Consider the following 26992-nt stretch of genomic DNA (forward strand, 5'->3'; position numbering starts at 1 on the left):
TATATGAAAGCAAGGCCAGGATTTTTCTTCAAAAATCTAGTTTGGTGCACCCTTACACATGGGTGAATCCCCCAGAATTCTACACTAATTTAAAAGGGAACATTTTCAAGGTAGGTGTCACCAGTCTCCCACCCCCTGAATCCTGTTTGTGAGCAATGTCACTTCCCAAGGATACAGCTAGGCTAGATGACCTGGAAAAATACCTCTAAGAAATTGAATGGACATATTGGATGTAAACCAACTAAATTGTGGGCATCTGCCAAAATAATTTTTAAAATTTTATACCAGATGTTAGATTCTTCTTTCCGAAAGTGTCCATAATGACAGGACAAGTTATGAAGCCACTTCTAACTTATGACATTGAGATAGCATGATCATAAAAGAATGTATACATGTATGTCAAATTGTTCAAAAGCAGTTAAAAATTATTAGACTATATTTTAAAAGTGGGAAGGAGGGAGATAAGTTGAGTTAGAACATATTCTAATTTTATGCCAGTCATCATTGTTTTCTGTCAAGAAGCCGTTTATGCTGGTCGAACCATGTTCCGTTTCACTACACTTTCAGGAGAGCATTCATTTATATACTAAACTGATTATTTTCAGGATTGTAATTTTTTTTATCCATTATTTTTCTCCATTCTTCTATAGGTTAAGCAGTTAACAAGGAATTAGGTAAAAATCTGAGAATAGAATCCCTAACATTAGTGTATTTATGCTGGAAAATTTTTAAGGTAACTATGCGTTAGTTTGCTGAAATGGCTTCAAGAAACCAAAATCTTTCTGTTTCTCCAGAAGCATTGTGTCCCTGAAGTATATTTCTGTGGTGCTGTAATAATAATCCCAATGCTGTTTTCTCTGAAGATCATTGGGGAGTCTGAGCATATGCTTCCTTTTGAGTAAAACATATATATTTTTTAAATTAACTGGCAAAACGATTTCTAGGCCCCATTAATTAGCTCTAATAAAAGAAAAAAATATTTGGAAGATTTCCTTGGCTTCATAAATGATCACGGACAGTGAATGACAGATTTAAGGGAAGAGTGAAGTAATCAGATATAAAAACGATATATAACCTTTTAGAAATCCTGTTAAAAATTCTTACACTATCCCCACTCCCAAGAGGCTGTTTTGGAGTCACCCAACATAAAATGAAAGCTCAGTATCTATAATATTATCATTGCACCTTGAGATTTTAGGAGAGTCCTGAATCAACGTTTTTGGGCTTTTCCTTAGAATTATGTGCTAACTCCAGTCACTGCCAGCAGTGAACTTCTTAAAGTAACAGAATGCGTTGTGTAGACGTAGTAATGATTTGGACATGGAGGACTAAGGTCCTACAGTGATAGGATGCTCAGTTTACAATTATTCATAACACAAAAGCTAATTTACTCTGTGTGGTAGACTGAATAATGGCCCTCAGAGATATCCAGGCCCGAATTCCTGGGCCTGTGAATGCTTCCTTATATGGCAAAAGAGAACTTGAACATATGGTTAAGTTAAGGATCTTAAAATGAGATTATCTGAGATCTTCCACGTGGGCCTCTGAATGCAATGTCAGAGGCCGTTTAAGGAGGCAGAGGGAGATGTGAGGACAGAGAAGACGGTGTGACAGTGAAGACAGATACTATGTTGCTGACTCTCAAGGTGGAGGAAGGGACCACAAGGAATGCAGTTCTGGAAGCTGGGAAAGGCAAGAAAAGAGCCTTTTCTGTGGGTGGTGTGGACTTGCAACTGATTTCAGACGACTGACCTCCAGGCTAAGGCAATCAATGTGTGTTGTTTTGTGTTGTTTTAAGCGTTTTGTTTAACTGTATTAAGTTAAATAAACCACATACAGAATATAATAATGTTGTAAAGCAAAAGAGAATTTAAAAGCTCCCAAATACATCTTCACTTCTTAACATTACTATTGGCAGATTTTTAACGAGCTTCTGTGTTGCTAGCTTATCAGTTTGTTCCTGGTGGATAAAATTCCTACTATGTAAATGCCATATTTCCGGGACTTCGCTCCTTCCTCTTAGGACAACACAATTCTGTTATCACCGGGAGCAGGTTCCCCTTTCTGGTTCCCTTCCTCAGTTTCCAGGGAAGGTATGTGTGACCCTTGTCTGTGCCCAGACTTCTCTCTAGTTTTTTCAGGCTGAGACTCAGCCTCCTGGTTTTCAGAAAAGGGAACCAGATTCCCTCCCACACAGGCAGTCTGTGTACGCAACAGAAGCCTGTCTGGTTTCATAAACACAAGGCAAACGTTCTCTGCACTCTCCGTCCATTTTGTGACAGTGCCATTGTCATCCCGGTACGGGGCGGGGGTGTGGGGGGTTGTAAGGTTCTCTGAAATTTTCTTCATGAACCCACCCAAGGCTCCTCTGAAAGGGTGGCATTTGCATCCATTCCTGGCACCTGCCCTTTGACGAACAGAGTACCTATGATTGCTGACCCCATCGCTGTCTTAATAGCACAAAGAACTCCTTAAAAAGGGAAATTTGAGGCCCTGACTGGGTGGCTCCGTTGGTTGGAGCATCATCCTACGCACCCGAGGATTGTGGGTTCTATTCCAGGTTGGGGCACATTCCTGGGTTGTGGTTAGGTCCAGGCAGGTGCTGGGGGTGGGGGGGTGGGCAGCCGACCAATGGGGCAGCCTACTGATGTTTCTCTGTCTTCCTCTCTCTCCAAAAATCATTAATCTCTCTCTCTCTCTCTCTCTCTCTCTCTCTCTCTCTCTCTCTCGCACACACACACACACACACACACACACACACACACACACTCAAGCATGTCCTGGAGTGAGGATTTTTAAAAAGGGAATTTTTGTGGTTTGTCCCTGATCATATTGTGTTGAGGGGTCTCTGTGGGAAGGCATTGTTTCCGGAAGTCAGTGAAGTTCCGTTTCGTGTATCTTTGTTCACCTGGATGGATATATCACTATTTTTTGAACCTGAAGCCAAAGGATCTCTTATTCTGACTGCATTGGTCCTTTGGAACCAGGGTGTTTCCGGTTGAACTGATGAATTCTCTTGGGGGTGAGGGATCTTATCAAAATCAGACAAAGTGGAAAAAAGAATGCACCAAGGGTGGCCCTACTATCAGGAGCAGCTGAAGATTTTTTCAGTGATTTCTCCTAAACTGTTTGGTTTTATTTGGTCATACTTTCAAGAGAGAATTTTTAACAGTGATTTACTTTTAAAAATGATTTTTCCACCTCTGGCTTTAAGGGTGATTTTGTTTGGCATATATCACACTTGGGGATTTGCACTGGAGCCTGCAAGCTGACCTTCCACTTGTGAAATCACAAGATGAAGTGGAATACTAGAAGTGATGTTCTCTTATAATAAATGGCTTTGGTCTGGCCAGTGTTGCTCAGTGGTTGAGCATTCACCTATGAGCCAGAAGGTCACAGGTTCAATTCCTGGTTGGGGCATATGCCTGGGACGCAGGAGGCAGCTGGTCAATGACCCTCTCTCATCATTGATGTTCCTATCTCTCCCTCTCCCTTCCTCTCTGAAAGCAATAAAAAATATATATTTAAAAAATAATAAAAAATGGCTTTGTACTGGTGACTAAATTCCTAGCAGAGTTAAATGAAATTATTTACATACACTGAGAAAAATAATGTGAACACACAATTTTAAATCGAGAATTTATCAAATGCCTTCTTTGTTGTGTTCTTACTGCTTTATATGCTACTTCATTTACTTAGATGCTGAGAAATTCCCAAGTAATGACAGCAGCTGCAGGACAAGAGTCGTAACTTCTGGTTATTGGGCTGAGCTCTTATGAGAACCAGGCACAGATTGTTGTTGGTAGTAAAAGCCAGCTTTCTGTGTGCTATTTAGGCATCACAAACCATTACTTTCCTTTCAAGGATAGGAACCTGAGGCCTAGGTTTAGTAACTAGCCCAAGGATGCATACCTATGAAGGAACAATGAGGTCCCTGGCTCTGGCTGCACCTCATTTCCATCAATCCCCAAATGGCAAGAGTCACTTTTAGGCAACCAGGAAAAAACAGCCTGCACCCTGAAGGTCAGAACAGTCCATGACAAGGTTGCAGCGGAACAGGCATGAACAAGATCCTAGTAAAGGTCTCCTGAGGGAGACAGACCAGCGCCATCCGATAAGGAAGGAAGCGGGGCTGCAGTTCAGGAAATCGCTGTGATAGCTGGACTGGGGAGAATAAGTACAGAGATTTACAGACATGTTGCCATAGCTGCAGATGTTTAACTTTTACATATGTATTGATGTTATGATTGCAAAAGGAATATATGCTTGCTGTGCAAAATATTCAATAATAACAAATTATATAAATTTAAATAAAACTGTCCCTTCCCTCTCCTTCCCTATTAACCATTCAGCCATTTTTCCATAGCTATACAGGGGTGGCCCAAAGTAGGTTTTATTTCCCTCCATTCATTAATATACTCTCCAGAGTTAGAACAAATCTCTCCTCTTCACCTGTAACAATAAAATGAGACACCGTAGTGGTTGGTATGCTTAAGGAAATTAAAAAACAAAAAACTGAGCCTGGCTGGTGTGGCTCAGTGGTTGAGCATTGACCTATGAACCAAGATGTCACAGGTTCAATTCCCAGTCTGGGCACATGCCCAGGTTGAGGGCTTGATCCCCACAGGAGGCAGCTGATCAATGTTACTCTGTCATATCCCTCTCTCTCCAAAAAAATCAATAAAAACTCAAAAAACTGAAACCAACAAAATACTATATTGCCCTCAGGGTGGGTCATTTTTGACATTTTCTACTTTTATTCATGGGCCATTAGCTCCAAATCAAAGAACAATGCTTTTTATTTTTTTACTAGAGGCCCGGTGCCTGACATTTGTGCACCGGGGTGGGGGAGGGTCCCTCAGCCCAGCCTGCATCCTCTTGCAGTTTGGGACCCCTCAGGGGATGTCTGCCTGCCAGCTTAGGCCCACTCCCCGCGCCCTAAGCTGGCAGTCGGACATCCTCCGAGGGGTTCTTAGCGCTGCCGCAGAGGCAGGAGAGGCTCCCGCTGCGCTCTCCAGCCATGAGCCTGGTTTCTGGCTTTCTGGCTGAGTGGCACACCCCCTGTGCGAGTGCACTGACCACCAGGGGGCAGCTCCTGCATTGAGCGTCTGCCCCTGGTGGTCAGTGCGTGTCATAGTGACCGGTCATTCCACTTTTTGGTCAATTTGCATATTTGCCTTTTATTATATAGGATTTTTTATTTTGCTTCCTCCACCCCTCACCCCCTTTAACATTCTTTGTATATGAATGATGTTCTGCCTCTGCCTCTGCTTCTGCAGGCCTGGGAACTCTGAGGTGTAAGGAAAATGGAATCGGATGTGAGGGAGCACAGGAAAGTGCGGACTCTTGGGAAGGTTTAGTTTTGATATAAACACATATATATTTCTTTTTTACCTCAAAACAGCAGCTTCAGCACATCTCCTAATCTCAACCATGTGTGAGCTGTTAGGACCTTGAAAATCATGCCAGCCTTTTGCTTTTATTCACCTTAGAAGTGCTGGAGACTTTATCGCATTTGCAGAGGTCACGGCTGATACACAGAGAGCCACACCCAGAAGCTAAATCTTTCCTTCCTGTGAGTGTATTCCTCATTGAAGCCCTCTAGATTGCCAGGCCGTTCTCCTCTAAGTAGTGCGTAGAATTGCAAAAGTCCAGTGGCTTTAATTTTAAAGTCAAGTTGTACATATATATGCCATAGGACACTGTTAGGAGGGTTCGTGGGAAGTGTTGTGACCATTGGCTTGAACTTTGTGTTGTGAATTCCTGCTCTGCAACTTAATGATGCCCTGTGATTTTAAGAAATGGCCCTAATTTTTCACATCCTTCCCTTTCTTATCGGTCACATGGAGATAAGATTGCCTACCTTGTTGGGCTCTTTGAGGATAGAATAATATTTGTAAAGTACGTAACACAGCACCTCATTCCTTAGCCAACTTGATGGTTGCTGTTAGAAGATGCTTTTTAAAACTTTTCATGATAACCTTTTTTAAAAAGTAAAACTCAATTTTTAAAAATTGACAATGTGTTGAATTATAGTAAGAAGGAGACTTCGGAGACTAAATACTTTAAAAAAATTTTCTTTTGACTTTTATACACTAGAGAGAACACAATTAGTAATAATATTCCTTACTGTGATGGTAGAGTGTTTTGCACGTGTGTTATCTAATTCAGTACCCACCAAGACATAAGTCTGTTGAGCTCTTGAATTGTGTGTCTCTTGCAACCGAAGAACTGAGTTTTAAGTTTCTATTAAATTTTAATTAAATTTAACAACCACAGGTGGCTGCCTGGTGGCTACGGTATTGGACAGTGCCATGCTAGGTATTTATGTCTATGGCACTTTTTACAGAAACACGTGGACCTCAAATTGTGGAATTAAGGAGTCATTAACTTAATATTAATTAAAGAAGTCTATATTTTAATACATTTTAAATTATAGGTGGCTAATATATTTTCTTTTTATATAAATATCTAAATAAGGAGATGGGAGTTTATTTTTGAGACCATGCTACTAAGCAGAGAAAGCTGTGAAATGACATGTTTGTGGGAGAGCAGATCTCAGCCAAATTAGATCATAGCCTCATTTATTCATTCATTCATTTATCCATCCATTCATTCATTCATTCATTCATTCATTCAAGAAATACTTATTGAGTGCCTAATGTATACCATGCCTAGGCCTTGGGATACAAAACACAGACACAGTCCTACCCTCCCGAAGCTCTCCCTTCAGCGCTGAGGAGAGCCTCTCATCATTTGGTGCCTCTTTGGGTTGGGTTCCACTGGATGTCAGCAAGCCACAGCGCGAGCTCTGCAGAGACGAGGGAAGGCGCTGGCCCGAGGCCCTGGCTTTGACTGCTGCCAGTACCCTGACCTTCCTTCCTTGAGTAATGGAAAAAGCTTCAGAGGAAAACCGTTCATTCGGCTGTGAAAGTGCTTTCTTTAGCAGTGTCACCTTATTTTTTCCTTCAGTCTGCTGAGGGTTGTGATACTGGTAGGGGAAAAAATGAGGTCTGCACGTGTCCTACAAGTGCACACAATGTTTATGTGAAAAAGCCAAGAATCAGCCCTTTAGAAGTGACAGTTAAGATGCTCAGAATCATGATGAGCCATTGCTGCCTCATTCTTCTGCCTTTGAGGGAAGGTCCGAATAGTTTAGTTACCCTATCTTCTGGCTCTTTTAAAAATACGCATTTTTATTGATTTCAGAGAGGAAGAGAGAGGGAGAGAGAGATAGAAACATCAACAATGAGAGAGAATCATTGATTGGCTGCCTCCTGCATGCCCCACACTGGGGATTGAGCCCACAACCCAAGCATGTGCCCTGACCGGGAATCGAACCTGTGACCTCCTGTGATCGATGCTCAACCACTGAGCCACGTGGGCCAGACCTATCTTATAGCTTTTATATGACCTCTTCAAAAGAGTTCTTGCTTCTTAGTCTTGGCCTTTTATTTGATTTGTTTTATTCTTTTTATTCTTCTACATTTTCAAACTTTTATAGTATTAACATGCATTACGTTTGTAATAAATCAAAGCATAATAAATTATATTGTAAGAAACAGTCCAGTTTGAGAGATAATGAATGCCTGAAATGATTTGATGGAAGCAGAGCTCAAGAAGAGAGAGTGCATTTGAAAGGAGAGATGCAGGAAAGAGAACTGACAGGGTCTAGTTATAATAGTGGGAGGGAGTCAAATAATAGACACTTGTTTTATGTAATTGTGATCTCTTCTAAAGAAAGATAATGGCAGCGTAACGAAGATTTTTTTAAACTTATATATATTCACAGCAGTCAAATGTGAAATATGTCGCATTATTTTCAATCACTCATCTGTTTAAGATGATTTACCAAGTATTTTTTAGTCCACAATATTAATAAGTGTACATTTGGGATTATTACAATTGCTTAGGTGAAATAGGGGAGTTTATTTTCTTGTACACCCTTTGTTTTCAGTGTACCTGCATTTAGTGATAACAAAACCCTATTGTGAGAGTGTCTTAGCATGACAGACACTAACCTGAGAAAAAAGAGAAGGCCCAAAAGAAAAAAGCCTAAAACGGAATGTTTGAGGAGCATTAACCGTACCACATTCACCAGACTGGCAGCCTTCCCCTCTTGGCAGAGGTGTTAAAAGTGTATTTCCATGCTTTGAAGGAAAGATTTTATAGTGGGCTTCTGCAACTCACCTCTGATGTCCAGTTACGGGATCAGAATGTTCCAGTCATGTTGATAACCTTCAGAGAAACAAAATCTCATGAGTGTGAAACCAGACACGAAAGGGGGACCCAGGGCTACCTGTCACGACTGGGCCAATCAGCAGAGACAAAGTTGAATCTTTTTTATTTTTTAAAAATATATTTTCTTGATTTTTTACAGAGAGGAAGGGAGAGGGATAGAGAGTTAGAAACATCGATGAGAGAGAAACATCGATCAGCTGCCTCCTGCACACCCCGCACTGGGGATGTGCCCGCAACCAAGGTACATGCCCTTGACCGGAATCAAACCTGGGACCCTTGAGTCCGCAGGCTGATGCTCTATCCACTGAGCCAAACCGGCCAGGGCAAGGTTGAATCTTTTATGTGCGTTTATTTATTCGATTTGCTGGCCATTGGAGAGAGCAGCAGGTATGATACCTTGAAAAACTGCTCTAACATCTCCTGCCAGTTGGCGGAATATGCTAGTAAGTAGGGAGGAAAGAAGGCTCCCTGCAGCTGAGGAAGGCAGCAAGGTAGGGGGAGGAGGGTATGTGCTTAGTGCATCTTTCCCAGGACCTTGCCAGTACAGTGCCACGATAGCCATCCTGTTCCCAGAATTGGAGAACACGAGACATTCCTGAGGCAAACTCCCGAAGGGGTCAGCATCTGGGCTCAGGGACCAGGTCAAAGTGAACCTTCTTTTAATCTTGAAAAGAACAGACAGGAGAACCAAGATGGCGGCATAGGTTAATGCCGGAGTTTGCTGCTTTGAACAACTACTTCAAAAGTGAAACCAAAAAACGGAAGGGACATCACCCAGAACCACAGGAACGCTGGCTGAGTGGAAGTCCTACAACTAGGAGGAAAGAGAAACGCATACGGACACTCAGAGGAGGCGCAGTGCTGAAGTCAAATTCTGAGGTGCGGAGTGCGCGGAGCGGACTGGCGGCGGAGGGCGCGGTTGGCGTTTTCAATCGGGAGGGAGTCGCAGACTCTGAGCTCCAGATCCGGGCGAGTCTTTAGGGACCCAGACTCAAACGGGAGAAGCGGGACTGTCTGGCTTCGGTCAGAGCGAGTGCAGCTTTCTCTCTGAGCTTTGCAGCGGGTGCTGGGACTCAGAGAGGCAGAGCCCCTGGGGACAGGACTGAGAGCCGCCATAACTGCTCTCTCCGGCCCACCCTGTTGATCCTGTTCGACCCGCCCCGCCCAAGCCCTGCACAGAGGCATTTGCCGGATAGCCTCAGGCAAAGGCTAGATTAGCACCTCCCTAGAGGACAGAAGTTCTCTCACTGCTGACACAGCTGATTCTCATAGCCACTTGGCCTGGAGGTCAAACCCTCCCTGGAATTAGCTACAACAATCAAGATTTAACTATAAGACTGCGAACAAAGACCACTAGGGGGTGCACCAAGGAAGCATAACAAAATGCGGAGACAAAGAAACAGGACAAAATTGTCAATGGAAGATTTAGAGTTCAGAACCGCACTTTTAAGGTCTCTCAAGAACTGTTTAGAAGCCGCCGATAAACTTAATGAGATCTACAAGAAAACTAATGTGACCCTCGATCTTATATTGGGGAACCAACTAGAAATTAAGCATACACGGACTGAAATAACGAATATTATACAGACTCCCGACAGCAGACCAGAGGAGCGCAAGAATCAAGTCAATGATTTGAAATGCGAGGAAGCAAAAAACACCCAACCGGAAAAGCAAAATGAAAAAAGAATCCAAAAATGCGAGCATAGTGTAAGGAGCCTCTGGGACAGCTTCAAGCGTACCAACATCAGAATTATAGGGGTGCCAGAAGATGAGAGAGAGCAAGATATTGAAAACCTATTTGAAGAAATAATGACAGAAAACTTCCCCCACCTGGTGAAAGAAATGGACTTACAGGTCCAAGAAGCGCGGAGAACCCCAAACAAAAGGAATCCAAAGAGGACCACACCAAGACACATCATAATTAAAATGCCAAGAGCAAAAGATAAAGAGAGAATCTTAAAAACAGCAAGAGAAAGAAACTCAGTTACCTACAAGGGAATACCCATACGACTATCAGCTGATTTCTCAACAGAAACTTTGCAGGCCAGAAGGGAGTGGCAAGAAATATTCAAAGTGATGAATACCAAGAACCTACAACCAAGATTACTTTATCCAGCAAAGCTATCATTCAGAATTGAAGGTCAGATAAAGAGCTTCACAGATAAGGAAAAGCTAAAGGAGTTCATCACCACCAAACCAGGATTATTTGAAATGCTGAAAGGTATCCTTTAAGAAGAGGAAGAGGAAGAGGAAGAAAAAGGTAAAGATACAAATTATGAACAACAAATATGCATCTATCAACAAGTGAATCTAAGAATCAAGTGAATAAATAATCTGATGAACAGAATGAACTGTTGATTATAATAGAATCAGGGACATAGAAAGGGAATGGACTGACTATTCCTGGGGGGGAAAGGGGTGTGGGAGATGCGGGAAGAGACTGGGCAAAAATCGTGCACCTATGGATGAGGACAGTGGGTGGGGAGTGAGGGCGGAGGGTGGGGCGGGAACTGGGAGGAGGGGAGTTATGGGGGGGAAAAAAAGAGGAACAAATGTAATAATCTGAACAATAAAGATTTAATTTAAAAAAAAAAAAAAAAAAGAACAGACAAGATTTTGAATACGCGTGAAACTGCTAGTGCCCCACTCTGTCCCCTCCCTGCCCTATCACTTCCCCGCTGTCAGGATTGCCATTTTATATCTGTGAGACTAGTTTCAGATGGAAGCTCTGTCCCTGTTGAAGAGCTTTCTCCTTCGCTTCAGAGATCGCAGTAAGGAGATACAGCGCATGCGGGACCTGAAGTGGAAAAAATATAGACAGCAACAACAAGCTGCAAAAAATAAAGGAAGGAAAATTATAACGAATAGGTCAGTCCCGGAAAAGCCCTCACATGGCTTTGTCTTGGAGATGGTCTCGTTGACTTGCTGAGTGTTATGTTCTGTCAGCTGAGAACCGTCAGAAAGGTTAAAACAACATAGTCCTTGGAAGTGATCGCATCCACGATGATGTCGTAATAGTATGTAATCAAGTGCCGCTCGGTGTTCTAGCACTGCCTCCCCAACCTGACCCAGTTCTAGGTTTTTGGCACTGACAGCCCTGGCGGTGGTGTTAAGGGCCTTGATGATGCTGCAAGCCAGCCGACCTTTTTCTACTTGGGGAGAAGTTACCATGACCGACGTGACAAAAACGGTGAAAGAAACATATTCAGCAGGGCTCCACAAATGAAGGTTGTCATTGCAGGCCGCAGGCAGGGTCATCGCCAGGTATTGTTCAGCTTGGGTGACGGGATGTTTCTGAGGCATAAGAACAGTCAGCCGCCCTAAAGAGCACGGCCCCCCTGTGCTGTTAGCGGGGATGTAGGTATAAACAGTGAGACCACATATGAGGAACCAACCGGCTGGCAATCTGGTATGTCCACTTCCATAAGAGATAGATGAGTTATCAGAACAGCTCATATTGTAATCATGAAACAAGGAGAGACAGTACCTAGTACAGCCAGTGAAATAGAGACATTCACCACTGGGGACCACTGCTGCAATCTTCAGAGAAAACATGTCCTTGTCTTTTTGTTGGACACTTGGTCCTACTGCATAAAGGTCCCAATAAGTTATCTCTTTTCTAAAATGCCTAAAATGAGTATAATTTTTTATATTAGCAATTGGTGTCCCAATTCCGATTAGGCCCGACGCGAAAGTCTGTTTTACAGAAATTCCACCCGAAAGGCAAAAGTCAGAGACATTAAGCACATTCCTTGCCAAATAGACCCAGATATTCTCATCTCTCTTCAGAGGAATTATCTCTCCTGATGCTGGGATGGTAAGAAGCAAAACCAGGATTAGGACAAGGGCTGTCTTTGGAGGACAACTTTTAGGTCCTCCTTGGCTTTCACGGTCCACTCTTCCTCTGGTGCCCTGTTGACGCGGGTGTGATGGATCTAGGCTTTTATTCCTGCTGGCTTCAAAGCAGCTGGGGTGGCCAGGAGGACATCCCATGGCCTGGTCTCTCTCTCTTCCAGTGGACCTTCTGGTGATCCAGTTTTCCATGGCTTGAGTAAGACTTTGCCTCTTGCTTCAAAGGGCTGCAGTGGACCTGTGACAAAAAGACCCAGAGGTGCCAAATCATCAATTATAGTTAATGTTTGAACAAGATGTTGGACATAACTTTTATTTGTAACCTTCATATCATGATCTATATATACACCTCCTGTTGCTATCGTGACCTGAAATGGTCAGCCGTATATTATTTCGTAGGGACTTGACTTAAGCCAATCCTGCTTCAGGGAGCTACTCGCATCCTGAGCAGGGCAATTGGTAAACACCTGACCCCAGTGTAGGTGAGGTTCCTGACACAGCTGTATTTTTCTTGAAGGTATGGTTAATTTTTTCAACTCTTCCTGAGGCCTGTGGTCTCCGTGCAGTATGTAATTTACAAGTTAAACCGAGGAATTTCCTGACCTTCTGTGTAATTTCAGAAACAAGGGCAGGTCCATTATCACTTGGCAGGCTGTTAGGGAGTCCACATTGAGGAATAATCTCCTCCAGAAGGGCTTTGGCCCATCCTGAAAATGTGCCAATAGGAACAAGTAAGTATCTTCAACCCCCAGATTTTGGCATCCAGGTAAAGTCTCTCTGCCAGTGCTCCCAGGGACTGCCCCCCTTCCTTCCTTCGCTGGGGATCTGCTTTGAGATTATTTGTCCAGCATGGGAGGCACCTGCCTGTGACTCAACAAATTGCCTGAGCAATTCCTGGACCTGTGACCCAGGGTTTGATATAGGCAGACAAGGTCTCTCTTCCATAATGGGTTGCCTCATGACTATGCTTCAGGACATATGCTTCTCTTAACCGTTCAGGCGGAAGAATAACCCCTGGTTCATTTATTTTCCAGTCATCGTTAATTTCCTTGAACTTCCATTTCTTGGCTCTTTTCTGATCTGAAATTGAATATTCTGATTGAAACTTGAATAAATCTAATGCGGGTATTAGTGGTAGTAAATATTCTCCTTTTGCTGCTTCCTTTGCCGTTTTTTACCTGGTTTCAGTTCAGTCTTGACTAGTAAATGGGCTTCCTCTGCCAATTTCCTTTTGCTTCTCTGTTTTCTCTTTCTGTCCAGGGCAGTGTATTACCGCCACTTGGGTAGGGCCGAGAATGGCTTGTACCACATCCATAATTTCCGGCGCATGTTTCATGTCCTTTCTGTTGACTGTTAACAGCCCCCTCTCTCTTCACATAGTACCATGCATATTCAGGATCATGAAGGCATATTTAGAGTCAGCATACATGTTTACACGTTTTCCTTTAGATAATTCTAGTGCCCTAGTAAGAGCAATGAATTCAGCTTTCTGTGCCGAAGTTCCTGGAGCCAGTGCCTTAGCCTCATTTGTTTTGTCCAGCGTGACCACTATGTATCCCCACTTCCTTTCCCCTGCTCTACATAGCTCCTCCTATCTTTGAATAAAGTCCCATCAGCCCCTTCTAGTGGGTAGTCCTGGAGATCTGACCGGCTGGAATACTCCTCGTCCGTGATCAGTCATGAGACAAAGTGGTCCTGTCAGGGTATGGAGCAGTGTGGCAGGAGTAAGAGTACTCACAGTTTTGAGAGAGACATTGGGATTGTCTAGTAGGAGTACCGCCTGGTATCTTCCCATCCTTCCTGCTGTCAGCCAGCAATTTCCTCGCTGTTCCAGTAGACTAAGAACTTGGTGAGGCACAAGGTAGTAATTGGTTGACCAAGAGAGAATTTTTCTGCTTCTTGTAGGTGCTCACAGGTGGCCACTACCGATCTTAAGCATGTTGGCCAACCTTGAACAGTATGGTCCAATTTCACAGACAAGCAAGCAACTGGCATGGGGTGGCCCCCAAGAGTCTGAGTGAGGACCCCAATTCCAGCTCCTTTCCTTTCATGCTCATATAGCTGGAAAAGCTTCAACATATTTGGGAGTCCCAGAGCAGATGCCACTGCCAGTCAGGCCTTCAAGGTCTCCAAGGTCCATTCACATTCCTTGTTTCATTCAAGGGAGCTGTCCTCTGGCCTTTCCAGAGCCTAATCCCGAGTCCACAGTTGGGAGTCCCAATATGACAGTACCCAACCATTCCCCCAAATTCTCTCAATTGTATCTTTGTTTTAGGGGACTGTATTTGAATAATTGTTTCCCTGTGGTCCCTTATTAAACTCCTTTTCTCAGGTTCCAGGAGGAATCCCAGAAACTTAACAGCTTGTGTGCAAATCTGGGCTTTTGAAGCTGAAACTTTATAGCCACAGTCTGCTAAATGATTGAGAGCATCAATGGTATTCTTCAAATAGTCCTCATATATGGGTCACTGATGAGGAGGGCCCACATACTGTAACAGTGTGCCTTTCCGGAGCTGTAACTCATCCAGGTCCTGGCTTAGCATTTCCTAGAAAACAGTGGGGGAATTCTTAAAGCCCCTGGCTTTAAGCCTAGGGGAGGACTGTCCAGCAGTACTGAGTCTTGACCAGAGTCTCTGGGTCTTTCCATTCAGAGGCAAAAGGTGGTTGAGTCTGGGTTAAGCAGCACACAGAAGAAAGCATCTTCAACCATCCCCTGTCCCCAGGTATCCCAGTAATCAAAGGAAAAGGGTTGGGTACAGTGGGATGTATGTCCTGGGGAATTTCATTTGTGGCCCATAAGTCCTGGACAAACCGGTACTCCTCTGTTTTAAGGTTTCTTTACTGGCAACACAGGGATGTTGTATGGGGACTGATGATCAAATCAAACCAAATTTAATAAATTTCTGAATAAGTGGCCGAATCCCCTCAAGTGCCTCCTTCAAGGGTGTTGCTTTTTGTAGGGAATCTTTGTCCCTGGTTTCCAGTCTGTCTTGACTGGTAAAGCCCATTTTGCCCTCCCCGGTTCTCCTGAACCCATTCGAATGGTTGTGCCTGGGTCTCTAGTTCAGCTGGCACTGGGGCAGGTTCGGGCTTTCCTTGATCCTGTACAAGACATTGCCGGACATGCTCCTGTGGGACCTTTAGATGGAGCTGTTGCTCATCCGGGAGAAAGGTGATTGGTCCTGCCCTGGAAGAGGGATGGGGCACTTGGGGATGCACAGAAATGTATGGGTTAGACTTGTATCGCCAGTGGCACATTCTAACAGATTCAAAAAGACTTGTTGTTCCAGAGATTCCAGTCAAGCCACTGTTTGAGATGAAGGTTTAGTTAGAGGGGCATGTGGACAGAATAGGTGTCTCCTGTATCAGAGAATCTCCTTTTTGTTGTCCCCCCTCCCCCACCCTGTTTTGCCCGAGGCACCTGGGAGAGGCTAGAAGCCGCAGAGCCTCTGGGCCTGTCTGACCTCCTCAGAGTCCATTCCATGTTTAACATCACCTTTTGCCCTTTCCTGTTGGTCCTCTGGGCTTCCTTCCTTTTTTGGGCATTTGTTCTTCCAGCGGCCTTTACCCTTGTAGTTTGCACATTGATCTGTGCCTAACAGGTTTCTTCTTTTTTCCACCTTTCCTATTGGCCCTCCGGCTTTGAGCCTTTGGTTTCCAGCCATCTGGGCCTTTTTACTTTCCCTGTTATAATAGTCTTAAAAGGCAATGTCAACTAGTTGAGAAGGATTCATCCCCAAGTGCCCCTTCAACTTTCTGTAGCTTTTTCCTGGTTTCTGGAGCACTTTGGCTAATAAAAGGCCAGTTTACAATGCAAACGTTCTTTGGTTGGGGAGGGAGGGGGTCTGTGTCTATATTTCCAGTAGGCCTGATAGAGTCCTTTTTGAATTGCAGAAGGACCCTCGTCCATTTTTTGTTGGCCTGCTTGTACCATATTCAAGCTCTTCTGTTTGGGGAGCCCTTCCCTGAACCCTCCTACAATGCATCTCCGATGATGCTCGAGCCGGGCAACCCCCTGTCATTAGGGTCCCAGTTGGGTTTGAGGAATGGGATAGCCCCTGCCAGCTCTGGAGCATGGGCCGGATCCTCTGACGGAGCCAGCATGCTTCCTCTCTAGCTCTGTCATAAACTATCCCCTCTTATTCCCAGTGAAAGGACGTTAACAGAGCCTGGATATCAGCCCAACTGGGATTATGCGTAGCAAAGTAGAAACTGTCGGGTCCGTAACTTTGGTGGGATCCTCCTGATAAGAGGGATTGGAATTCTTCCAGTGAAGCAAATTCAAGGTAGAGAAGGGGTGTGGGCCCAGCAGTCTTGTGGGTTGTCCAGCTTCAGTGGCTTCTGATGGCAAAGTGGAAATTGCCCTGCCAGGAGGTAGCTTTATCCTCTCCAAATTGAGTGCCTTGCTTCGTCCTCGAGGGAGACGGGGCAACCGTCTCAAGACTGTTTTCCCTAAGAGTCCAGGGTAGGGGGGAAGCTCTTAGGTTCTTGGAGGACTCGGAGAGGGTGCCTTAATAGTAGACCACAAGGCAGCCTCTTGCTCATCCCTATCCTTCCATTCCTGATCCTTAGTTTCCAGTACTACCAATACCACATCCTCTCTCCAAAATATTAACTTAGTCCCTATTCATTTTCATCAGAATCAAAATTATGCAGTGACATAAAGGCCTTTACATATGGCATCTCTCTCCCACTTTCCTGATCTTTTTTTTAAAAAATATATTTTATTGATTTTTTTACAGAGAGGAAGGGAGAGGGATAGAGTTAGAAACATCGATGAGAGAAAAACATCGATCAGCTGCCTCCTGCACACCCCCTACTGGGGATGTGCCCGCAACCAAGGTACATGCCCTTGACCGGAATCGAACCTGGGACCCTTGAGTCCACAGGCTGACGCTCTATCCACTGAGCCAAACCGGTTAGGGCGACTTTCCCGATCTTTGACAAAACAATTCCAGTTGTAATATGGTATAATAATTCAAAGACCCATTCAACGGCCACCTCTCTCCAGAATCTAAATTATGCATAGGCCAAGCATATTCCAGTAAAATACCATTTTCCTTTGTGTCATAGGTGGATATGCATAGGTAGCCCATTCTGTCAGAATTGGTCCTAGTGGGCTGCCTTTGGGACTGAACCACTGCACCCATTTGCCAAGCAAATTAAACCAAACAAAGAGTACAGAAAAGACATCAACAAATAACAAAAATACTTCTCTACACAGTAATTATACTACACACAACAGACAGATGAAGGCTTTCCCTTTTGTCTGTACAGCCAGACAGGGTGCCCTGTAACCCGGAGCCATTCAGGCTCAAGGAGAAACCAACAGCCGTATCTCTATGATCACCCGGAGCCCTTTGGGTGCAGAAACCAGGCAAGGACCATTGAAGCTGTTTGCAACCAGGAGCTGATCAGGCTCAATCCAGCTGGGAGGCAACAGATGCCTCCCCTGAAAACACAGGGGGTTGAGCTGGAGGTGGAAAATTCCTGGCAGCGCCGAGAATAAAGGAAAAGCCTTGGTTTTAGCCCACGAACCCCTGGGCCGGCAGCCAGTGGGACCTCTGGTACTTACCCAAGTAAACGTCCTGCTCGCAGTCCCAGCGGATTTTGAAACTGGACACTAAAGGGAGTCCAGGGGCTAGCTGTCCCTACTGGGCCAATAAGCAGAGGCAGGGTTGAGTCTTTTACGTTCATTTATTCAGTTTGCCGGCCATCGGAGAGAGCAGCAGGTATGATACCTTGAAAAACTGCTCTAACCTCTCCTGCCAGTCGCCCGAATATAAGGAGTAGGGGAAAAGGAGGCTACGTGCAGCTGAGGAATGCAGCAGGGAGGGGAAGAGGGTATGTGCTTAGCACATCTTTCCCAGGATCTTCAAGTACGATGTCACAACAGCCATCCTGTTCCTGGAATTGGAAAAAGGACAGCGTTCTGGAGGCAAACTCCCGGAGGGCTCAGCATCTGGGCCCAGTGACCAGGTCAACGTATAATCTTGGAAAGAACAGACATGATTTAGAATAGCTGTGAAATTACTAGTGCCCACCCTGTTCCCTCCCTGCCCCATCAAGTACTCTTTAGTCCAAAAAGATGTGGCTGATTGTAAAATTAGTGAAGTATTAACGCATAGCCTGGGGTGGGGGTGGGCTGGAGGGGGTCACTGGGGAAAAAAGGGGACATATATAATACTTTCAACAATAAAGAATTATTTTTTTAAGTGTTAAATTATACTCTATTTTCTGTTAAACAAGTTTGGTATTGCTGTTCTCTAGCATTTTTTTCCCCTGAAATAATGATGTTTGGCTATATGCATTGGCAATAACTGTCTGTGTGGAAAAGGGAGAAAATGAATAAAACAATGTGTTTCATTTTCTTATTTCCAAGTGTGAAAGCCAGTCCCTAATGAAATGTCCTGAAACAGTGCTGCTGATCATCAAAATATATGCCCTAGATATGAGTGAGGACAGTGAAATGAGGACATTTAAATCAACTTAAAGTGGAAAAATTCAGAAGATTAAAAAGGCCACATGGAACTAATTTTTGATGTCTCTTTCCTCTCCTAGAAGGAATAATTTTTGGAAGTGGGCAGTAAGGTTCATCTCGAGCATTTAAAGAAATTTTATTTTCAAGTACAGTTACATTCAATATTATTTTGTGTTAGCTTCAGGTGTAAAGCATAGTGGTTAGATAATCATATACTTTACAAAGTGTTCCCCCCAATATTTCCAGTACCCACCTGGCACCATACATAGTAATTACAATATTATTGACTAGTCAGCTTGTTTTGGTAAGCCAGTGTATCAGAACAAGGTTAGTACGTCCTTTTGGATACAGAAATCAGTTCTGCTTAGCTCCTAAGCAAAGAGCTGATCTTTGATCTGTATATCTAAGTGACTTCAACTCATACAGAAATCTTGATGAGAGAGAAGTTGTTTTATTAGGAGTGATATATGACTCAATTTTGCAAAGACCCATCTACTGTTTTACCAGAAAAAGAACAGTTTAAATCTGAGGATAGAAAATAAAATGTATTCACTGAATATAGTTCCTTTTTACGAGTCTCCAATTTTGTTTGATTTATGGTTTTGTTTTTTTAAAAGAAGTAAACATAAAAAGATAGCTAAATTAGAGGTGGGAAATATATTCATCAATGATTTTTCCCCCCAGCTTTCCTTTCTTCTAGGTTATAATTTCATTTATTAGCCAGTGAAAGTGTAATGACTTAGCTGCTCTGTGTTCCATGAATAACAGCCTAGTTGAAATATTTTGTAAGAATATGAGACCTTTATCTCAAAAGCTGAATTCATTATATACCTTACCATGCTTAGTTCTCATCGGGGGGCCTCTCCAGACTGTTAAATGGATTTGTCCAATATCACAGAGCAAAGCAGCATGAAATCAAACCTTAGTTCCTGTTTTATCCTACAGTTGTTTTTCTCCCCAAACATTTCCTTATCCATGTCCAACATCAAATGGTTTCGGATGCTCAAGAGAGCACAGGAAATAGACATGTGTAAGAGACAGTTGACTGCCTGAGTCATACATCTGTGACTCAGGAGCGCAGAATTGAAAACATCAAATGTGCTAACTAATGTATCAGCTATTAGTAATCATAATGATAACTCCATATTGTCCGTATGCATTTTCTATCTCAGGAAATACAGCTCTTTCTTCATTACACTATCATAGGTATCAAGGAAAAGAATTATTAGCCCTAAACCTGCTTGACCCTGCCAAATCTTTATACTCAGAATGTGAGCCGATTATAAAGGTTTTTTTTTTTTATATAGATGTGCTTGCCTATCAGCCCATTGAAAACCAGAAACACTTTAGAAATGTAACATTGCAAATGTGGCAATATATTTGGGTAATTGTACATCTTGACAAAAAATACTCACCATAGCCTTTGGAATAATCTAGTTTTTTCTCAGGTCTAGAGCACTTTCCATTAATTTTCTGAGACATTAGTATTAAGGATAAAAAATTGAGAAGAGGCCACGAGTTTCTCTGTAAGAATTTTTAATTGTTTAGGAATGGAAGAATATAACCGGAATATGTAGTTAACAATTACATAAATGTTTTCTATATCAATTAGTTTCTCAAATCCCAACAGCATGAAATTAATATAATTCCTCCTAACAAATCATTCTCCAATGTTTTTCCACTTATTTTTTTCCTAGATTGAAAAAGAAAAAACAAGCCAAACAAAATGCAGAGACAGCCTCAACGTTGGCTACAAGAACTCATACTGGGAAAGAAGATGTTAATACAGCCATTTTAGAGCAAGACAAGTGCAACATTGCTGTGGAAGAGGAATATATCGCTGATGAGAAAAAAAAGAGAAAAAACAATCAGTTGAAAGAGCTCAGACGTACAGAACTAAAGAGGTATTATAGTTCTGGTGAGTATTGGTGGCAGAATTGCAGAATTTTCATTTAAAAATATGTAGTAATTTTTAAGACTAATTTGTAAGTGATTATAATAATAGTAACAGTTTATTGAACACTACTATGTGCTAAAGGCCCTCGCTTTCTATACGTAACCTTTTGTAAAGGGATGAGAATGAAATAACGTTTCTGTGTCTCCTTCAACTTTGTGTTCCCATCATCTAGCTCAGTGCCTAGCAGATAGTGTGTGCGGATAAATATTTGTCACATGAATGGTCACTTCCCCTGTATGAGAAATATTTTTCATAATAACCACAGAATATGAAAAATAGCCGTAAAAGTGTTGGTAGAAATGGGTGCACCTTTGGCATCAGCTAAGCAACAGAAAAATAGATGGAGACATGGCCTAGCATCTGTCAGTTTAAAGAAAAAAATTGGGAGTTTTAGTTAAGGGGAATCACAGTGTTCAACAGTTTCTCGGAATAGCCATTGCATCTGAAACTGCCTTAGGAAAGTGGCATGTCCAGCATGATGTAAGTGATAATCCTGCTTTACTTGGATCATCCATCTCACACCTACTGCTCCTGTTACTTGCAGGCCTGGAGTATGTTTAAAAGAGAACGCAAAGAAAGAGAACCCTGAGTCCAAACCTGTGTGGCCTACAAATTGCAGTACTCAAGGTTGCTAGATGGAGAGGAGACGGGGGTCACTGAGAGCCTGTTGCAGTACAGTACGGGAAACATGGCCTTAGAGCAGAGACTTATTCCAAAGGGCCTCAAAGTGGGGTCATGGTTAATGCCAACGTGACCAGGAGACAGATCTTGTCTCCATGCTTAATACAACTTTCTAATGGTGCTCATCAAAGATAAAATGGCCTGCCATTGGGTTGGTAGTAAGTGAGGCTGTGCTGTCATCGCTCCAACAGAGGCAGATGAGTATCTATAGCAGAAAGCGTGTGGTTTCCAGCATTCCAGTTGGCTAATGTGAGATTATATCATGTATTACACAGTTTAAAGGATGCTTTTCATCTCAAGCCTTTCAGGATGTTAAGAAAACTATAACTGCCAACCTACTGAAAGACACTTCTGTGTGATCAGTAAACATCCTCTTAAAATTTAAAGTGTTGAATATTATCCTTTATTTCCAAAAAGAGGAAGAGGATTAAGGAAAATTTCATTTTACATATTCATTTACGTATGATTTACACATTGGACATTTGTGGTGTTTATAATTGTGCAGTTTAAAATACAGGGGTGGACAAAGGTAGGTTTATAGTTGTTCGTATGGAAAATAATGCAACAACTAATAAATAACAGTACAAGAACAAACTGTGTTTTGAGTACTTACAACTGTTAACCTACTTTTGCTCACCCTGTATGATCCTTTTCCATCCTTACTTTAAATGCTGTTGCTTAAAGGTAAAGTGGAGACATCTAGCTCTGTAGGGTTTTTCTGAAGGAGGCTGATAGTCCTAGCCATTGAGGTTTCTTTTTAGTGATGATCCTAGTCTACCTGTGGATGCTGCATTAGATAGCTTTTCAGTGCGGTGCCGTCTGTTGCGTGTGTAACTCTATGAGTCTGAAACAGTATCCTTCACCCTCCCCAACTAGCTCCACTAACTTCACAAAATCAGCGCAGTCATCATTTCTTCCGGGAAGTCCTCCCTGCTCCTGTTCAGGTTAGACTTCCCTTCTGTGGATTTATTTACCTGCTTCCCTATTTAGAGGCAGCCATGACTCGGACCCTGTACTTTTTGCTTTGTGCAGTATCTAAGGCAGTGGTTCTCAACCTGTGGGTCGCGACCCCTTTGGAGGTCAAACGACCCTTTCACAGGGGTCGCCTAAGACCATCGGAAAACACATATATAATTACATATTGTTTTTGTGATTAATCACTATGCTTTAATTATGTTCAATTTGTAACCATGAAATTGGGGGTCATCACAACATGAGGAACTGTATGAAAGGGTCGCGGCATTAGGAAGATTGAGAACCACTAAGGCATCATAGGTGATCTTTAAATGTGTTTGAGTGAGTGGGTGAATTAATCTGTAGATGAATGAATACTCTTTTTGATTTGAGTTTCGATGAAAATTCTGGAGGGATATAGATCCGGACAATATATTCAATATGATAGTTGGGTCAGAATTATTCTGTGATTTTATTTGGTAGCAATAAGTAGAGATGCCATCGTAGTTTTCATCTGTTCTCAGGAATGGCAGTGGTAACAGTGCTTGGAGGCTGGGCATTTCCATAGGAGAATCCAGTGCTTAGAGGAAAGTACGAGGTGGGCCTTTGAATTCCAGGCTTCCTGTTCCTGTTCATACCTGACTAGCTGACAAACCCATCTTGGCAGATTTGTTTGCTCTCACAGGCCTGACCTGCATGTTCCCTAGAACCCTATCCCAGGATGTGGTTCTGTACCACTAGGTGGAGCGTGAGGCTGCAAGTGACTGGTGATCCCAGTTCCAGGTCACTGCTTTCAGTGGCTCTAGTCTGAGGAGAAGTCACTAAAATGGGAGGGTCTTATCTGCCACATTAAGGATTTGGACTTTATTCCTTGGGGGAACTCCATCAACTCTTTGTTTTGAGATGACACATCTCAGGGTAATGGTGGAAGTGAGCTGACCAGGCGGTGGGAGACTGGGTCAGATAAGATAGGCACCCTGAAGAGAGATTTTGCTCTTAGAAGCACCAGTATCTGGTTATTAATATAGTGTGTGAGAGAGTGAAAGAACAGTCAAGAATTTTGGAACTAGAAAACTCAGGAAGGAGGAAAAGAAGATAATAAATGGAAGCGTACTTTGACAAAATAATTGAAAGGTTAACATGGGTGGTGCACTCAGGCAGACTAAATAGCCATCTCAGACTGTGGATAAAGAAAAATTGAATTTATTTAAGGGAAGGGGGTGGGGAATGGGATATCCAAAGGGAAGGGCTACACAGAGAAAAGGGGACAGGTTAGCCCAGGATGAGCTGCTGCTGCCCATCGCTCCCCTGGTTGCAAGTCTCATGGGGTCCCTTAGAGGTTGGGGGATACGCGCCTGTTGGGGATGGCAAGGGTGTGCTCCTAGGAGGGAGAGCACTCACTGGGTCCTTTGTCCTGAGCATATTTATCTCTTTCTTGCAGGTGGAAATCTTAGGGCAGGTCTCAGGGGAGGGACTTAATAGAATATTCATCAGCTTCCCAGCTGTGCTCTTTCAGGGTCGTGGTCTCACTGATTGGTTGGTGCCAGGACAGGGGGTCATTAGTCAATGCAGCTGGTCCTGAGACAGCCACAGCGTCACTTGTCTGGTTTTGCTGCTTTTCTGGACCTGGAGCTGAAATATAACTGAAGCCTAGATGTTATCTTTAGGGAGGAAAAGGTCAGGAGGTCTAAACTGCCTGACCAGGGATACGAAAGATGCAGGGTTCAAACTGCATGACCAGGAATATGCTAGGGGAGGAGAGGTTACCCTGGGGGTGAAGTTCTTGTTTTCCCAGTTTTGCCCCTTGCTAGGCAACCAGGGCTTTCTGCCCTGGTGAGCATCTGTGCCTGACTCATCCATCATCCTTGCTCTGGGGCGGTCTAACAATAATATTTTTACTTTTTAAATTAGGTTTATCTGTGCCTCATGTAAGCCGTGGATAACAAATCATTGCTACTTCCTGACACTTTGAAGAATAGAACAGTTAAAATACTGATAAAATGTTACGGAAAGATGGTGTCACTAGAATTGCCTTTTATAACAAAACTAGAGGCCTGATGCACGAAATTCATGCAAGAGTAGGCCTTCTTTCCCCCAGCTGCCGGCACTGGCTTCCCTCTGGCACCGGGGACCCAGGCTTCCCTCGCAGCCCCAGCTTTGTCCAGAGGGTTGTCCAGAAGGATGTCCGGTCTAATTAGCATATTACACTTTATTATAGATGGTGCCAATTCTAAAAATTTGTGACCAACTAGCTATAAATCAGAGGTTCCCACCCCACCTCCTTGAGTTCAATTAATGTGCTGAAATAGTTCATAGAACTCAGAGAAACATGTTACTAGGTCACTGGTTTATTAAAAAAAAAAAAAAAAAAAAAGAACAGCCAGGTGGAAGTGATGCACAGGGCAAGGTACACAGAGCTTCCATGCCCTCTCCAAGCCGTCACTCTCCCATCTCCAGGTGCTCCCCAGCCTGGAAGCTCTCTGAACCCCAACCTCTTGGTGTTTATGGAGGGTCATGATTGACTAAATCATTGGCCACTGGGGATTGATTCAACCTCTAACTCAGCCGTGGGCAAACTACGGCCCGCAGGCCGGATGCAGCCTGTTTGAAATGAATAAAACTAAAAAAAAAAGACCGTACCCTTTTATGTAATCATGTTTACTTTGAATTTATATTAGTTCACACAAACACTCCATCCATGCTTTTGTTCCGGCCCTCTGGTCCAGTTTAAGAACCCATTGTGGCCCTCGAGTCAAAAAGTATGCCCACCCCTGCTCTAACTCCTTTCCCCTCCCTGGAAATCAGGAGTTGGGACTTGGAAGTTCAACCCTCTATTCACAGATTGGTTCCATTGGCTACCATCTATAGGTACTTTCTAAAGGTCACGTCATTAATATGACAAAAGGCAGCTTTACTTTCAACACTTAGGAAATTCCAAAGGTTTTGGGAGCTGTGAGTCAGAAATTGTGGATGAAGACCAAATATGGATTTATTATAAATCACAAAATTGCAACTTCCTATCATGTTCTTTGTTTCACATAGCAAGTTCAGAAAGACAAAGCTTTGTTATCTTGATAAATTAATTCCCAAACATATAAGCAGGTCAAGCTGTTGCAGGCAACCCAGAGGCCCCAGAAAAGGTGTTATAGGCCAGTCCCCTGAGTTGGAGGGAGAGGGCTGTCCCCTCCCCGGTTCTTGTTTTTCATAGAAATGAATTTAAATGAAAAACCCTAATTGCGTTGTGATAAAGCTAATTTATTAAAGCAGTTAAAGCAAGCACATTTATTAAAGAAGCAAGGTAAGGGAATCTCTCCCATCCAGCCAGAGTGCATATGGGTTTTCCCGGAAGTGAGTGTGGTGGGGGTTTGAGGAGTTATATACCCTTCAGTCTATTGGTTTCAGAATTCCTCTGCTGAATATTTTGGTACAGATTAATTCTCAAGGTCCCTTTTACTTTGTTGTGGCCTTCCTAGAGTTCATGAGAAGCACTTGGCAATTTTATCTTGCCAAGCCTTGAGACTGCTGGCTTTCTCTTTAGGGAGTAAAAGAAAATAAAACTGACCCTTTTTTTTTGCCCCCCCCCCCTCCCCCCTTTCTGTTGTCTTTAGCTGCTCCAAGGTGATTTATGCTGTGTATTCTTTGGTTGCATTGAGAATCCTTCTCTCCTCCCCTTTTCCTTTCCCCTCCTTCCTGCATATTTTTCATTAGTTAGGAGAGGGGTATTAGCCATTTGCTCTCAAGTGTCCTTGGTTGGGGAAGATAAAGGGCTTGCAGTTTACCAGCTGGCTGCAAATTGCCCACACTGTTTGGCCTTGTCTCAGTTTCCCTATTCCACTTGCTCTGAAATTTTCCTAGCTTTTCACTCTCCTATAACAAAGCCACAGACATATAATAGCACTGTTCTTCTATTAAAAAATAATGATCATTCTGCTACATTAGACCTCTAATCACAGAATACAGGATTAAAATGGACTCATGGAAAGAGAATATCAAGCATCCACTTTACTAGTATATATATACTAGAGGTCCGGTGCATGGGATTGGTGCACTGGTGGGGGGTGCGTGACCCGCGGGGATAGGCCTGCTGCTCATCATGGTCAGCTGAGCTGCTGTGGACCCACCCTCTGAGCGGCTGCTCCCACTGCAGCCGCTCATCCCACTCAACCAAGCAGTGCTTCCACTGTGGGGTGCACTGACCACCAGGGGGCAGCTCTTGCACTGAGCGTCTGCCCCCTGGTGGTCAGTACACACCATAGCGATTGGTCACCCGGTCTTCTGGTCATTCTGCTGTTCGGTTACTGGGCTTTTATTATATAGGATATATACATATATAGAGAGAGATGTATAGGTATATAGACATATCCTATATAATAAAAGGCTAATATGCAAATCGACCTAAAAGTGGAATGACCGGTCATTATGATGTGCACTGACCATCAGGGGACAGATGCTCAATGCAGGAGCTGCCCCTGGGTGGTCAGTGCACTCCCACAGGGGGAGTGCCACTCAGCCAGAAGCCGGGCTCACAGCTGGCGAGCACAGCAGTGGTGGTGGGAGCCTCTCCTGCCTCTGCGGCAGCACTATGGACCCCTTGGGGGGGGTCCCATACTGCAAGAGGGTGCAGACTGGGCTAAGGGACACCCCACTACCCCCAGTGTATGAATGTCATGCACCAGGCCTCTAGTAGATAGATATAGATATATATATATAAACATATTCTCATTGATTTCAGAGAGAAAGAGAGATAGAAACATCAATGATGAGAGAGAATCATTGATCAGCTGCCTCCTGCATGCCCCCCATTGGGGATTGAGCCCACAACCTGG

The 26992-nt window shown here is 43.5% G+C and overlaps 2 protein-coding genes across 8 annotated transcripts in view; one reads left to right on the plus strand and one right to left on the minus strand.

Moving 5' to 3' along the window:
- The window catches only part of NCOA7 (nuclear receptor coactivator 7), a 115872-nt gene that overhangs the window by 40621 nt on the left and 48259 nt on the right, over positions 1-26992 (plus strand). For all 7 annotated transcript variants that reach the window (XM_036316491.1, XM_036316494.1, XM_036316496.1 and 4 more), the window contains exon 3: positions 20272-20492. In XM_036316491.1, coding sequence (XP_036172384.1) covers positions 20272-20492 — 221 coding nt within the window. The remainder of the gene's footprint in view (positions 1-20271; positions 20493-26992) is intronic.
- LOC118659891 lies at positions 10850-19546 on the minus strand. The gene is made up of 3 exons (XM_036316499.1): positions 19411-19546; positions 17669-18085; positions 10850-12331 (listed from the first exon to the last, which is right to left on the minus strand). The coding sequence occupies exon 3, from the start codon at positions 12283-12285 to the stop codon at positions 10957-10959; it is 1329 nt and encodes a 442-aa protein (XP_036172392.1). The 5' UTR covers positions 12286-12331; positions 17669-18085; positions 19411-19546; the 3' UTR covers positions 10850-10956.

The sequence above is a fragment of the Myotis myotis genome, unplaced genomic scaffold, assembly GCF_014108235.1.
Source record: "Myotis myotis isolate mMyoMyo1 unplaced genomic scaffold, mMyoMyo1.p scaffold_m19_p_7, whole genome shotgun sequence".
In the NCBI taxonomy this organism is placed as follows: Eukaryota; Metazoa; Chordata; class Mammalia; order Chiroptera; family Vespertilionidae; genus Myotis; species Myotis myotis.